This window comes from Oryctolagus cuniculus, chromosome 17, assembly GCF_964237555.1.
Source record: "Oryctolagus cuniculus chromosome 17, mOryCun1.1, whole genome shotgun sequence".
NCBI classification, from domain to species: Eukaryota; Metazoa; Chordata; class Mammalia; order Lagomorpha; family Leporidae; genus Oryctolagus; species Oryctolagus cuniculus.
In genome coordinates, this window is record NC_091448.1 from 60,620,805 (window position 1) to 60,634,991 (window position 14,187).

Sequence of the window (14,187 nt, forward strand, 5' to 3'; positions counted from 1 at the left end):
CAGGAGCCAGGAAACTATTTGCATCTTCCAGGTGGGTGGCAGGGGCCCAAAGACTTGGGCCATGATGTGCTGATTTCCCAAGCACATTAGCAGGGAGTTGGATTAGAAGTGGAGCAGCCAGGACTTGCACCAGTGCTCATATGGGATATCGGCAGTGGCTTAACCCACTATGTCATAGTGCCAATCCCCTAACAGTTGTTAAGAGAAACAAAATATGAAGTCAGTTGAAATCACACACACACACACATACATATATGTCTGTACTGTTATAAGCAATATATAGATTTTTTGCATGATTTATATAAATGGCATAATACATGCTTTTTTTTAAAGTTTTTAAAATTAACAACAAAGTGTTAGAAGGATAAGCTGAGGTTTTAAATGTCCTGGACTGCAACGATGAAGTAAGAAACTCTAGACAGGACAAATGTGAATATAGTTTCTTACTTGTGTTACTACTGTTGGCTGTGGGTCAGCTACAGCTTTGCTTCATGTGTTGTGGTCTTTCTGGTGTACAGATTGGAAGGGCAGCTCTGATTTGGGACATGCTTTCTCAAAAGAAAGGGAAAGAGAGTGATGGCAGAACTGCACACAGGCTCTGCAAGCTTGTGCTCTGCCCTCCCAGCTGGGCGCTGTTCTTCCACACTGCCTCCTGGGGGGCTTGTGGTAGGCAGCACAGTCACCAAAATGAGCTTACCTTTTAATTCCATTTTTTCTTTGCACTTTTTAAAGTCTCCTCTTAAATTTCTAGGTTCCCCCCCCCTTTTTTTTTTACTTCCTGCCTTTTTTTTTTTTCAGGCATCTTGGGCTCCCTTTTAGCTTCTTTTCCTGTGATATATTTAACTTTTCTTTGCTTCACTGATGAGTGTATTTTTACCTAAAGAAACTTCTCTTAGTAATAGGTTCTTCGTTACCTGTGTGATGGTCTACAGTACAGGTAGGGAGCATAATACCTATTCTTCCTGCACCTGGGCAAAAAGTAGGTGCAGAGGTTGGTATATCAGAATTCTGAAGAAGGATTGTTCCCAGACAGTGATGGATGCCAGCCACATCCACAGCCTGTAGTGCGTGAGAGGATGTTACCTCCGTGTGGAGCCCCTTTTCTAGTGGCCTCCCTTCGTAGATACTAACTTCTTTCTTGCTGGACCCCTCACCTGCGTTTCATGTGCAGGTGTGGGACCACGTGCCAGGCTGGTCCCCTCTCTGTGCTGCTTTGGCTTCAGGATCATGACCACTTATCCCCAGGGAGCTCTGTGTGAGTCACAGCTGTGGCTCTGCATTTGTTTGCATAGGCCCTCCCTTCTTTCCGGGTGTTACATTCATTCTGGGTGAATCCTTGCTGGCCTGATGACTTGCTAACTTGATGGATTTACTCATGGAGTCTTCCTAAAACACAGAAGTGGTTACATAAAGACTGAATCTGAAGAAGAGTCACCCACTCTTAGCCCTTGCACTCGTCTTCTCTCAGCTTTGGGAGAGGAGATAGAATGGCCTGCGGCTGTGCTGCTGTGCTGTCAGACTGCATAATCTTTGCAGTATTCTGAGGGGCTCAGAGATGACGGTCCACACAGAGAATCCCCTAAACTGTGAGACCTGCTGGAGGTGAGGAGCTTGTGCTGGAGACATTTCCTTCCTTACCTCGGGCTCAGAGAGTCAAGCGATGCTTAAATATTGATTTCAGTGAAAAGCAGATAGAAAAAAGGCTGCAGTACCCTTAGCTGACTGGAGGTCTGGGAATTTGTCCAGGGAAGACTTTCTGGGCTCTGAGTCTATTTGCAGAGCCTGTCCAAAGACTGAATGAGACAACATATACACAACACTCACCAAGGCTGTTCCCTTCTCCATGTGCCGGGAAGAGGAGGAACCAGAGTTAGAGAGAGAGAAAAGGAAGGGGAAAGAGAGAAGGAGGGAGGGAGGGACAGAGAGAAGGAGAGGGAGGGAGGTGCTTTGAACTATGAGATTGCTAAATTTACTTCTTAGGGTCCCTTTATTTAGCTTTTCAATTTCCCATTAGAGATGGAAAAAATATTAGAACTTGACAATGTTTAAGTTAAAAGAAAATCCCTGATATACTTCGTTCAGAACTGAATGCTTTCAGAACTTTTTGTTTACTTTTTTTTTTTTTGACAGGCAGAGTGGACAGAGAGAGACAGAGAGAAAGGTCTTCCTTTGTTGTTGGTTCACCCTCCAATGGCTGCCGCGGCTGGTGCGCTGCGGTCAGCGCACCGCGCTGATCCAGTGGCAGGAGCCAGGAGCCAGGTGCTTCTCCTGGTCTCCCATGGGGTGTAGGGCCCAAGGAGTTGGGCCATCCTCCACTGCACTCCCTGGCCACAGCAGAGAGCTGCCTGGAAGAGGGGCAACCGGGACAGAATCCGGCGCCCCGACCAGGACTAGAACCCGGTGTGCCGGCGCCGCAAGGTGGAGGATTAGCCTATTGAGCTGCGGCGCCAGCCTGTTTACTTCTTTTTTTTTTTTTTTTTAACTTTTATTTAATGAATATCGATTTCCAAAGTACAGCTTATGGATTACATTGGCTCCCCCCCCCCCAATGACTTCCCTCCCACCCGCATCCCTCCCCTTTCCTGCTCTCTCTCCCCTTCCATTCTTATCAAGATTCATTTTCAATTTTCTTATATACAGAAGATCAGTTTAGTATACATTAAGTAAAGATTTAAACAGTTTGCACCCACATAGAAACACAAAATGAAAAATACTGTTTGAGTACTCGTTATAGCATTAAATCACAATGTACAGCACATTAAGGACAGAGATCCTACGTGAGGAGTAAGTGCACAGCGACTCCTGTTGTTGACTTTACAAATTGACACTCCTGTTTATGGGATCAGTTTACTTCTTAAAAGGAAACAGTGGGAAGATGGCAGTTGTCCATCCACATGCTGATACTTGTGTCTGCTGGTCGCTTGTTGTAAGGAACTTGGGCTGTCAGACCTGTGTGTGTATGAGCTTACAGGCCCTGGGCTAGTGAATGAAATCTCTTGAAGCTGTTTTAGTTTTGAGTGGTAGAGAGTTTATTTGTTTTTAGCTGTTCTCAGGATTCAGATAAACTGAAGAATCAGATGTATGATGTTAAAAACAAAAATCATCATATTAAAAAATACCTAATGGAAATACCTAAATGAAAACCAGCCCATTGAATGGTGTACAGTCTGAAATCCCCCTGGATGTAAATGACTGTGTGCTGACTGTAGCTGAGGTTTTCTGCTATCAAGAGCAGTCAGGGTAAACAGTTATTGTTTCTGTGGCTCAAAGAAGGTAATTGTCTCCAGTCCTCCTGGCCTTTTCTTTCTGTTTCTAAGGTAACTGCTAATAGTGAGAACGAGGCACATGAGATTGATTTTCTGGCCATCAGTTCACTCTCCAAATACCAGCAATATCTGGGGCTGTGTCAGACCAAAGCAAACACCTGGAACTCCTGTGGCATCTCCCACATGAGTGGCAGTGGCTAAAATACTTGAACCAGCACCTTCTACCTCCCAGGGCACATATTACCAGGAAGCTGGATCAGAAGAGGAAGCAGAACTTGGTCCCAGGCAGTCTGATAAAGGGATGTGGGCCTCCCAAGCAGCAGTTCAACCTGGTGCTTCACCAGGCTTGCTCCAAGTCATCATCCATTCATCCATCCATCCATCCATCTTCCCTCCTTCCTATCCTGCCTCCCTCCCTCCCTTCCTTCCAAATGAAGAGTTAGAGAGAGAGAAAGAACTCCCCAAATGGCTGCAATGACGGGCTAGGCTCGGCCAAAGCCAGGAGCCAGGAGCTTCTTCTGGGTCTCCCACGTGAGTGCAGGGGCCCAAGGACTTGGGCCATCCTCCACTGCTTTCCCAGGTTCATTAGCAGGGAACTGGATCAGAACTAGAGCATACAGGACTCAAACCAGTGCCTATATGGGATGCTGTCGCTGCTGGCTGTGGCTTAACCTGCTACACCACAGCACCAGCCTCCAAGTCATCTTTCTTAATGCCCAGCATTGTCCCTTGTATGTTTCAGGAAATTTTCCAAAATGAATTCAAAGTTATCCCAGGAATACTGTTTCTGAATTGATAAAAAGTGAAGAAGGAAGCTTACTAAAGAAACCAATACCAGACACTTGAAAATGTGGACCTCTTATCAGTTGTGTGCTTTGAGAATTGCGCAGTGTGTTTTCAATCTTCTTTAAGACAGATTTTCTTGGGAACCCTAACTGCATTCATGACTTTGATAAACATTCCAGTTACCCTTGCTCATGAATTTCCTGTTCTTCTACCCAGTGTATTTCCCTAGAAAAAATTTTTTCCCTGTCATAGAAATGAGTAGTAGAATGGGAATGGATGAAACAGTTTGTTGACTGTGGACTCTTACTGATGTTGTAGAGGAACTTTTCATCCCAGGTTATTGTTACAGCTCTTAGCCCTTGTTGTGCCTATGAATGTCAGGACAGCTCTTTAGATAACAAATGTGACTTTTTTTTTTTTTACCTCTAAATATATATTTTGTAACTTAGACACATACGTTGATCATTTGGCTGTTTCTCAGATTTTCTCTCTCATTAATGGGTCAAACAAAAGAAAAACCTTACTGATACTTCTTTTCTTTTTCAATAAATTATGATTGTAGGCAGTGTCAGCCTACTGTGTCACCTCACAGCGAAACAGCACCAATTCCAGTTCCTACTCAAATAAGGAATTATCAGCGCATAGAGCAGAATCTTACATCTACTGCCAGCTCTGGTACAAATCCACATGGTTCTCCAAGGTAAGCTGGCATTTTTCCTTTCTTTAAAAATTCTTTTGATACTGTGATTGAAAGATCCATGACTTTTGGTGACAGACTTAATCTCTTCCATATATGTATAATGGAAATGTACAAAATCGAAAGATTTTATGATTGACCCATTTAAGTGATATTTATGCTTAGCTGGATAATATAATATATGCACATATAATGAGGATACTTCAAAAAATTTGTGGAAAATGGAGTTAAAAGATACATTTATTGTAATGCAAAAAGTTTGAAATCCCTGCATAGTTCTTTCATAAGATACACTTTTCATAAACTTTTCAAAGTGTCCGTGTGTATTTATTAATATAATTACTTTTAAGAATTGAGTAAGAACTTGTTAAAATAATGAAATCCCACATGTAGCAGATTAGTTACATATTGTTTATTTCATCCTTGTCTTCAGACACTCCACTAACATTTTAGTAAAGGAATAACAAACACCAGTAACATAGGATAGATGTTCAAGGGCCGGTGTTGTGGCACAGAGGCTTAAGCTACCGCCTGCAATGCCATCATCCTGTATGAGTGCTGACTGAAGTCTAGGCTGCTCCTCTTCCAATCCCCCTCACTACTAATGCACTTGGGAAAGCAACGTAAGATGGCGCAAGGACCTTGGCTCCTACATCATGTGGGAGACCTAGATGGAGTTCCTGCATCCTGGCTTTTTCCTGTCCTAGCCCCAGCTGTTGCAGCCATTTGGGGTAGTGAACCAGCAGATGGAAGGTCTCTCACTTTCTCTAACTCTGCCTTTCAAATAAATAAATAGATCTTTAATAATAAATAGAAAAAGAGATGTTCAGTGGATTAGAGATTTTCATAATTTCTAGAAAATGGGAGGAAGATGGAAGAAGGGCTCACTTTAGCAGGGCTGATGTAATTGTGACTATCAGAGAGCTGACAGGATGAGATTTACTGTGCTCTCCAAAAGCCTCAGAGAAGACGGGATCTCAGAGAACTCAGGTGGAGTAGAGAGAAAAAATAGCACTTCAACTTCTAGTAACTTACTTTATAGATTCATGCACATAGGCATAAACATATTCTACACATATAGTCTTTGCCAAGGTATGAGATTGCATACATGCAAAATTATTAACTGTTATGATAGCAAAGGATGAGAAGTAAGCCAAGTGTGTACCAGTTAGGGGCCAATTGATACACAGTGTGTCTTCCATTACAAGAAGAATAAAGAAGGTGGTGATTTACTGAGGTCAGCACATTTTTTACTTATACTACACATTGGAAAAAAGATAGTTAATAGAATATTAATAGTCCTTTTTAAGATTTATTTATTTATTTGAGAGGCAGAGTGACAGGAGAGAGAGGGAGAGACAGAAAGAAAGGTCTTCCCTGAGCTGGTTCACTCCACAAATGGCCACAATGGCTGGAACTGGGCTGATGGGAAGCCAGGAGATTCCTCTGGGTCTCCCACATAGGTGCAGAGGCCCATATATTTGGGCCATCATCTGCTGTTTTCCCAGGCCCATTAGCAGAGAGAGCTGGATCAGAAGTGGAGCAGCCAGGTCTTGAATTGGCCCCCATATTGGATGCTGGTGCCGCAGGCAGAGGTTTAACCTACTACGCCACGGTGCTGGCCCAAGCAATAGTTGTTAAAGTGTGATCTTTGGGTTTCTTTACAGTGTCCATGGCAGCAAAGTGATTTTCATAATAACCCTAGGATATGGTTGGCTGTTTTGTTGCACTAATAGTGCCATAAGGAAAAATGCAACGGCTGGTTGCCTTAGTGTGAATCAAGATGGTAGAACTCAGCTGTACTTTTTTTTTTTTTTAAGATTTATTTATTTATTTGAAAGAGTTGCAGAAGGGGAGAGACAGAGAGATCTTCCATCTGCTGGTTTACTTCCCAGATGGCCACAAAGGCTGGGGCTGGGCCAGGCTGAAGTCAGGAGCTTCTTTCATGTCTCCCAGTTGGGCTATCTTATGTTGCTTATCCCAGGCCAACAGCAGGGATTCACTGCATTCTTAGTCTTGGTTTTTCTCACTACCACTGCACACTTTGTAGTACAAAGGAACATGAAATTTCTTTTTGAAGATCTCAACCCTTGAGTGTAATCTGTATGTAACTGTACATTAGAGTAAGGCCGGCGCCGCGGCTCACTAGGCTAATCCTCCGCCTAGCGGCGCTGGCACACCGGGTTCTAGTCCTGGTCAGGGCACCGGATTCTGTCCCGGTTGCCCCTCTTCCAGGCAGCTCTCTGCTGTGGCCAGGGAGTGCAGTGGAGGATGGCCCAGGTGCTTGGGCCCTGCACCCCATGGGAGACCAGGAAAAGCACCTGGCTCCTGGCTCCTGCCACTGGATCGGCACAGTGCGCCGGCCGCAGCGCGCTGACCGTGGCGGCCATTGGAGGGTGAACCAACGGCAAAGGAAGACCTTTCTCTCTGTCTCTCTCACTGTCCACTCTGCCTATCAAAAAAAAAAAAAAAAGTACATTAGAGTAGCTGTCTTAGGAGAAGCACTTATATGGTTTGCCTTAGTTGCAAGCTGAACTGGCCACTTTCTCATAGAATATCCTTTCTACTTTAAAGAATGCATGACAAATGTGGTTGTGGGCCTTTTTGTCAAAAATGAAGTTTTGTTTCTTTGAAGAAAGGAAGTGACAGCACATGTCAGTGATAAAATTTGAGCTTTTAAGCAAAAGTTAGAATATTGAAAACTTGTATTCACTACTGTGATCCTGACAACTCCTGTTATGTCTTGACATATGATTCTGTTGACATTGAAGATGATATTTTGATAAAAATGTTTAATGTGTCAGCGTTTGGAGTATCTGCATAACACCATGAACCAGTGAACAAGTATTAAAAAGTCATGCGTGGGGTTGATGTTTAGTCCAGCAGTGAGGATGCTGTTACAGGCACTGTGGCATAGTGGGCAGCACCTCTGCCTACAGCACCAGCAGCCTATATCGGTGCTGATTCGTGTCCTGGTGCTCCACTTGTGATCTAGCTCTCTGCTATGGCCTGGGAAAGCAGTTAAGGGTGGTACAAGTGCCTTGGGCCCCTGTACCTGCATGGGAGACCTGGAAGAAGCTCCTGGCTTCGGATCGGCCCAGCTCCAGCCATTGTAGCCATGTGGGGAGTGAACCAGCAGAGGGAAGACCTTTCTGTCTCTTCCTCTCTCTGAAACTCTACCTCTCAGATAAATAAATAAAATCTTAAAAAAAAAAAAAAAAAAAAGAGAGACACTGCTGTCCCATATCAGACTACCTGGGTTTAAGTCTCAGCTCAGCTCCTGAGTCCAGCTTTCTGTTAATGGGCACCCCCTGGGAGGCAGCAGATGATAGCTCAAGCAGTTGGATTCCTACCATCCAAGTAGGAGACCTGGATTGAATTCCTGGCTCCTGGCTTTGCCTGTGAACATTTGGGATATGAACTAGCAGATGGGATCTGTGTCTCTCAAATTTAAAAAAAAAATCACATGTTAAAAGATTCATTCAGAGTACAAGATATTTAGCTAAGGAACAGAACTTAATGTCGAAACGGAGTGCTAGAGTTCATTGGTAGTGTTAGATTCCACATTGTACTTTAGAAATTACTACTTGCTGACTTCTGGTGTAGTACAAGAGAAGAATATTACATTTATCTGAATAGACTGCCAAAATATTCCTTTCTTTCTCAGTAACATATCTCTGTAAGCCTGGATCTTTTATATACCTCACCCAGAAAAACATATTGTTTAACAAGTTCAATGCAGAAGCATTGATGATAATCCAAATGTCTCCTGTTAAGTCAGACATTAGGTATTTTCAAAAATGCAATAATATCCTGCTTCTCCTAATTTGTTTTGGAAAACATACTCATTTTCCATACTCTTATATTACATGTAATACATTATTTTGGTGAATTAATAATGTGTTAATTTTCAGTTACTTTGTAACACATTGACAAAAGATATAAATTATATAAATTAAAACTGGAATCTTCAGTAGTTATAAGAGTATAGATGGACCTCAAATCAAAAGGATTGACAATGCTTGGTAAATGATACCACCTTTGATGTTAAGACAAGTGAAAATAATATGTGTTCAGTTTGCTTATATGAGAACATGCATTGAGGAATTTTGGAGGGATACACTTGAAACTAAAAATAAAAGCAGATGATTGCACAGCAATTGAGTTGTTGCTTGGGATGCCTGCATCCCATATCTGAGCACTTGGCTTCAGTTCTGGCTCTTCCACTTCTCATCCTGCTTCCTGCTAATGTACACCCTGGGAAGCAATACATGATACCCAAGCACCTGCATCCCTACCACCACCCACATGAGAGACTCAGATTGAGTTCCTGGCTCATCCTGGCAAAACCCTGATGTAGGAATTTGGGAAGTCAGTGGAAGTGGATGAAAGATCTCTGTCTCTCTGCCTTCTTTTTTTTTTTTTTTTTTTTTTTTTTTGACAGGCAGAGTGGACAGTGAGAGAGAGAGACAGAGAGAAAGGTCTTCCTTTGCCGTTGGTTCACCCTCCAATGGCCGCCGCTGCAGCCGGCGCACCGCGCTGATCCGATGGCAGGAGCCAGGGTCCAGGTGCTTTTTTCCTGGTCTCCCATGGGGTGCAGGGCCCAAGCACCTGGGCCATCCTCCACTGCACTCCCTGGCCATAGCAGAGAGCTGGCCTGGAAGAGGGGCAACCGGGACAGAATCCGGCGCCCCAACCGGGACTAGAACCCGGTGTGCCGGCGCCGCAAGGTGGAGGATTAGCCTAGTGAGCCACGGCGCCGGCCTGTCTCTCTGCCTTCTAAGCAGAGGTGGTGGGGCAAGCATTGTGGTACAGTAGGTTAAGCTACTATTTGGGGAAATCTGCATCCCATGTCTGAATGCCAGTTTGAATCCTGGCTTCTCTGCACTTCTGATTCATCTTCCTGCTAATGTGGCCTGGGAAGCAGCAGATGATGATGGCCCGAGTATTTGGGTTCCTGCCATTCCCACCCTGTAGAGCTCCTGGCTTTGGCCTGGCCTAGACCCAGGTGTTGTGGGAATTTGGGAAGTGAACCAGTGGAGAGAAGATCTCTATTTTTCTTTATCTGTCACTCTGCCTTTCAAATAAGTAAATCTTAAAAGTATTTTAAAAAAGATTTTATTTTGTTTATTTGAAAGAGTTACAGAGAGGGAGATACAGAGTGAGAGAGAGAGAGATCTCCATCTACTGGATCACTCCCCAAATGGCTACAGGAACCAGGGCTGGGCCTAGCTACTTCCAGCTTTCCTATGTGGGTGCAGGGGCCCCCAAGTACTTGTACCATCTTCTGCTGCTTTCCCTGATGCATTGGCAGGGAGCTGGATTGGATATGGAGCAGCAAGGACACAAAGCACTGCCCATATGGGATGCTACACCACAATGCCAGTCCCAATGAGTTACATATTTTTAAAAACTCTACTCCGTAGCCTATTGTTAAGGAAGTTTCAGAAAAGGCCAGGAATAAAAAGAGCCCTATAACCTGCCAGAGAACAGAGAAGAAGTAATTGTTTTTCTTCTCTTTTAGATCTGCAGTGGTACGAAGGTCTAACACCAGCCCCATGGGCTTTCTTCGGGTGGGATCCTGCTCCCCAGCGCCAGCAGACACAGCACAGACAGTTGGACGGAGACTCTCTACCGGATCTTCCCGGCCTTACTCACCTTCCCCGTTGGGTAAGAAGAGTTTAAAGCAGTTGTTTTCAACCTTTCTTTCACTGTAACAAATATGACATGACATGACACAGTCTGTGTAGGAGTATTGGCTTTTTTTTTTTTTTTTTTTTTTTACAGGCAGAGTGGACAGAGAGAGAGACAGAGAAAGGTCTTCCTTTTTCTGTTGGTTCACCCCACAATGGCTGCTGCGGCCGGAGCACTGTGGCCAGCGCACCGCGCTGTCCGTAGCCAGGAGCCAGGTGTTTCTCCTGGTCTCCCTTGCGGGTGCAGGGCCCAAGCACTTGGGCCATTCTCCACTGCCCTCCCGGGCCATAGTAGAGAGCTGACCTGGAAGAGGGGCAACCGGGACAGAATCCAGCTCCCCGACTGGGACTAGAATCCAGGGTGCCTATGCTGCAGGCAGAGGATTAGCCTATTGAGCCGCGGCGCCGGCCAGGAGTATTGGCTTTTGATGACACCAGTTCTCAGCTGATGGGAGATCTTGGTCATCTCTCCAGCCATAACTCATTCCCAACACCTTCTTAAGAATCTCTGCATAAATCTATTAGGATCAGTATTAGAAAAATAATACAGCTGCATCTTCATAGAGTTTGGGTTCTAAATGCAAAGTCAGAAACCCTAGGTTAAAGAGCATAAAATGCCCACCCTCATCACTCGGATTTATGAGGATTAAAATACAGCAGCTCCTGCATGTACACCAGAAGCCTTCCATCTCCAGTAGGAACCTGGTGACAACTTTGTTACAGATCTTCTACTGGAAGTCATGTCCAGTAACAAGGAGAATGCTAAAAGGAACAGCACAAATTCTGTCAAACAGAAAAACAGACTACAAACTACATGTTCAGTGCAACTAAGAGAAAAAAATACCTGAACTCCAGACTATGTATAAGAAAGGCTAAAGCCACTGAGATGACAGCTCTGAGGGTGGGAAGAACTGGTGGCAGATCCTCAAATTGCAGATAGCATATTTCCAAGAGGAGAGGGCCCTACCTCATCGGAACTGCTGTAATAAAATTAAGATGGCACAGGAGGAAATCTCAGGAGATAGATAAAGGTTACAGGTAGTCCCCAGGAGCCCTGCTATTTTAAAAATGTAAGACCTACAATGATAATTTTTTTAAAAAAAATTAAATTTCATGTTACTGTTGTAGTACTTTTAAAGCTGTCTTTCTCTGGAAAATCTTCAGACAATCTTGGCCTTCTTTCATTTTGCAGGAGCCCTGGAGGCACTATAAGATCTTCAAAGACAAGAGCCAGACCTTATCATTGCACTCAGGAAAAGGCCCTTCCTTGGGATCTAAGCTCTGCCTAAGCATTTAGACATCATCCCCTTCTGCCATAGACTTGAGTGTCTTGTTTTTGTAAACTCCTGAAGCCTTTTCCAATGTTGCCTTTTATGTGTGTGTGTGAGTTCTAGGGAAGGTGAATGCAAAAAAAGAGATTATATGTGTAAGAGCCTGATCAAGGGAAATACCTGTGAAGGACAGCAGTGGATAGGGGAAGGCAGGAGGGCCCGCACCCAAACGTAGGTTAGACAGCTGGGAGAGAGGAAGGAAGGAAGCAAAATTGGGCAAATAATCTCAGATTTAACACACCTCTAACAAGGTGTTCTCCAGACTGAGGGAGTAGCTCGAGCACTGAGGCTCTCCCTGACACACTTCAACAGGCCCGAAGCAGTACCCTGCTATACACAGTCCTTGCTGGGAGCAGGGGCATCTGGCTTTATCACCAGTGGGGTTGATCCAGAGGGGCAGCAGCTGGATTGCTGCTAGCTGAGCCCCAGATACTTTTTACAAACTCTGTCATACACATGCGCCTGGTACAGGCATTAGTTTGGTCGTGAGACTTGCTTTCTTGATGATCTCATTTCAAAGCAAGTTACTATTGTAACCTTCATGTGCCTGGTGCCGGGTACATGGGTTGCTTGATAAATGTTTGTTGAGCTAAATCTTTGCTAATTTAAGTTTATAAACTGTAGAATTCTGAGCAGCTTGTGTATGTGTTACAACCCTGTATTGATTTGGGATCGTTTCTTTTCCCTGTCTCCCTTTGTAGTTGGGACAATTCCTGAGCAGTTCAGTCAGTGCTGCTGTGGGCATCCTCAGGGCCATGAATCCAGGAGTAGAAACTCTTCAGGTGGGAAAATTTATTTGGTATATTAATGATCTGGATTAAATTATGAGTGGATTGGCGTTTTACATTTCTTGTCCTGTTAAAAGAACAAAATTGCTGTGAAGTATTTCCTGTACTATCCTGGTTTTAGAATCTTGGTCTAATGTGTTTTAGCATATAATAGCAAATCTCATACTCTTTTTGGGTGTGAGATTTCATTATGAAAATAAGTATTAGGAATCAAATAACTTAGCTCAATTTTATTCATTGTCACATATAATTAATCTAGAAAATGAAATTTTATTATTTTGATATGATTTTTGATTAATATGATTTTTGCCAGTCATCGTCAGATTGTGTGACTACGTTTGCTTTACTATAGAATGTGCTCTCTAAAAAGATGTGGTGTAAATCCATGCCAGGTTAAATTTTGTTGTATGGGCATTTGAGGAATTGGCCAGTTAAAGGAACTCTTTTATTCTAAGTTTATTTGTACATATTTTGTATTTTCACATATATAAATGGCAAAACAGTTCTGAAAGAGTAAATATCAGTTTTGGAATGAAATTAATTTAGTGGCCAATAGCAAAGTTGCTGGTGTCTTTTTTTTTTTTTTTTAAAGATTTATTTATTATTTATTTGAAAGGCAGAGTGCAGAGAGAGGAGAGAGTGAGGTCTTCCATCTGCTGGGTCATTCCCCAAATGGCCGCAATGGCTGGAGCTAGGGCAATCCGAAGCCAGGAGCTTCTTCCCGGTCTCCCATGCAGGAGCCCAAGGACTTGGTCCATCTTCCACTGCTTTCCCAGGCCACAGCAGAGAGCTGGATCAAAAGTGGAGTAGCTGAGCCTCGGACTGGCTCCCATTTGGGATGCTGGTACTGCAGACAATGGCTTTATCTGCTAGGCCACGGCACCAACCCCTGGTGTGTTTTTAGAAAGATGATGGTTGGGTCCCTAAGAATACTTGCATGCCCTTAATGTTATTGGTGATAATTGACCTTGGAAGAAACTCTAAAGAATGTGTAACTGGAGCTCAAGCCTTGTTGGACCTTAAGTTGGCAACAGCGTAGTTTGTATAGGGAGAGGGGACTGTACCTCCTGGCTTTTGACATGGTACCCCTTAAGGGTCAAGAATATGTGTGGGCTGGCAAGTGTTTTCTTTGTAGAGAATTTGGGTTTTTATGTTTTAAATATGTCACTAATAAACCCAACAAAATACAGAAAATATCCTTACACCTGTTATTTTTAGACAGTAAAATTCTGGAAAAGTATTATCTTTATGATTTTCTTTTCTACTTTTTGTTTTATTTGAAAAGCACAGTAACAGAAAGGGAGAGACAGAGATCTTCTGTTTGCTGATTCACTCCCCAAATGCCCTCAGTGGCCCTCAATGGGGGCGGGGCAGAGCTAGGCCAAAGCCAGGAACCTGGAAATCGTCTGGGTCTGCCACGTGGGTGGCAGGGGCACAAGTACTTGTGCCTTCTTTCACTGCCTTTCCAAGCACATCAGCAGGGATCTAGATTGGAATGAAGATGGGACTTGAAGTGGTGCTGTGATACTGGATGCCAGTGTTCCATGTGGCAGCTTAGCCCACTGTGCCACACTCTCGCCCCACTTTTCTGTGTTTTTACAGTTTTCTTTTCTTTTTCTTTTTCTT

At 43.7% G+C, this 14,187-nt stretch overlaps 1 protein-coding gene across 3 annotated transcripts in view; it reads left to right on the forward strand.

The window, feature by feature from the left end:
* Positions 1-14,187, forward strand: part of ULK2 (unc-51 like autophagy activating kinase 2) — an 83,374-nt gene that overhangs the window by 51,465 nt on the left and 17,722 nt on the right. For all 3 annotated transcript variants that reach the window (XM_008270670.4, XM_002718949.5, XM_051824434.2), the window contains 3 exons: positions 4,615-4,752; positions 10,274-10,419; positions 12,475-12,555. In XM_008270670.4, coding sequence (XP_008268892.1) covers positions 4,615-4,752; positions 10,274-10,419; positions 12,475-12,555 — 365 coding nt within the window. The remainder of the gene's footprint in view (positions 1-4,614; positions 4,753-10,273; positions 10,420-12,474; positions 12,556-14,187) is intronic.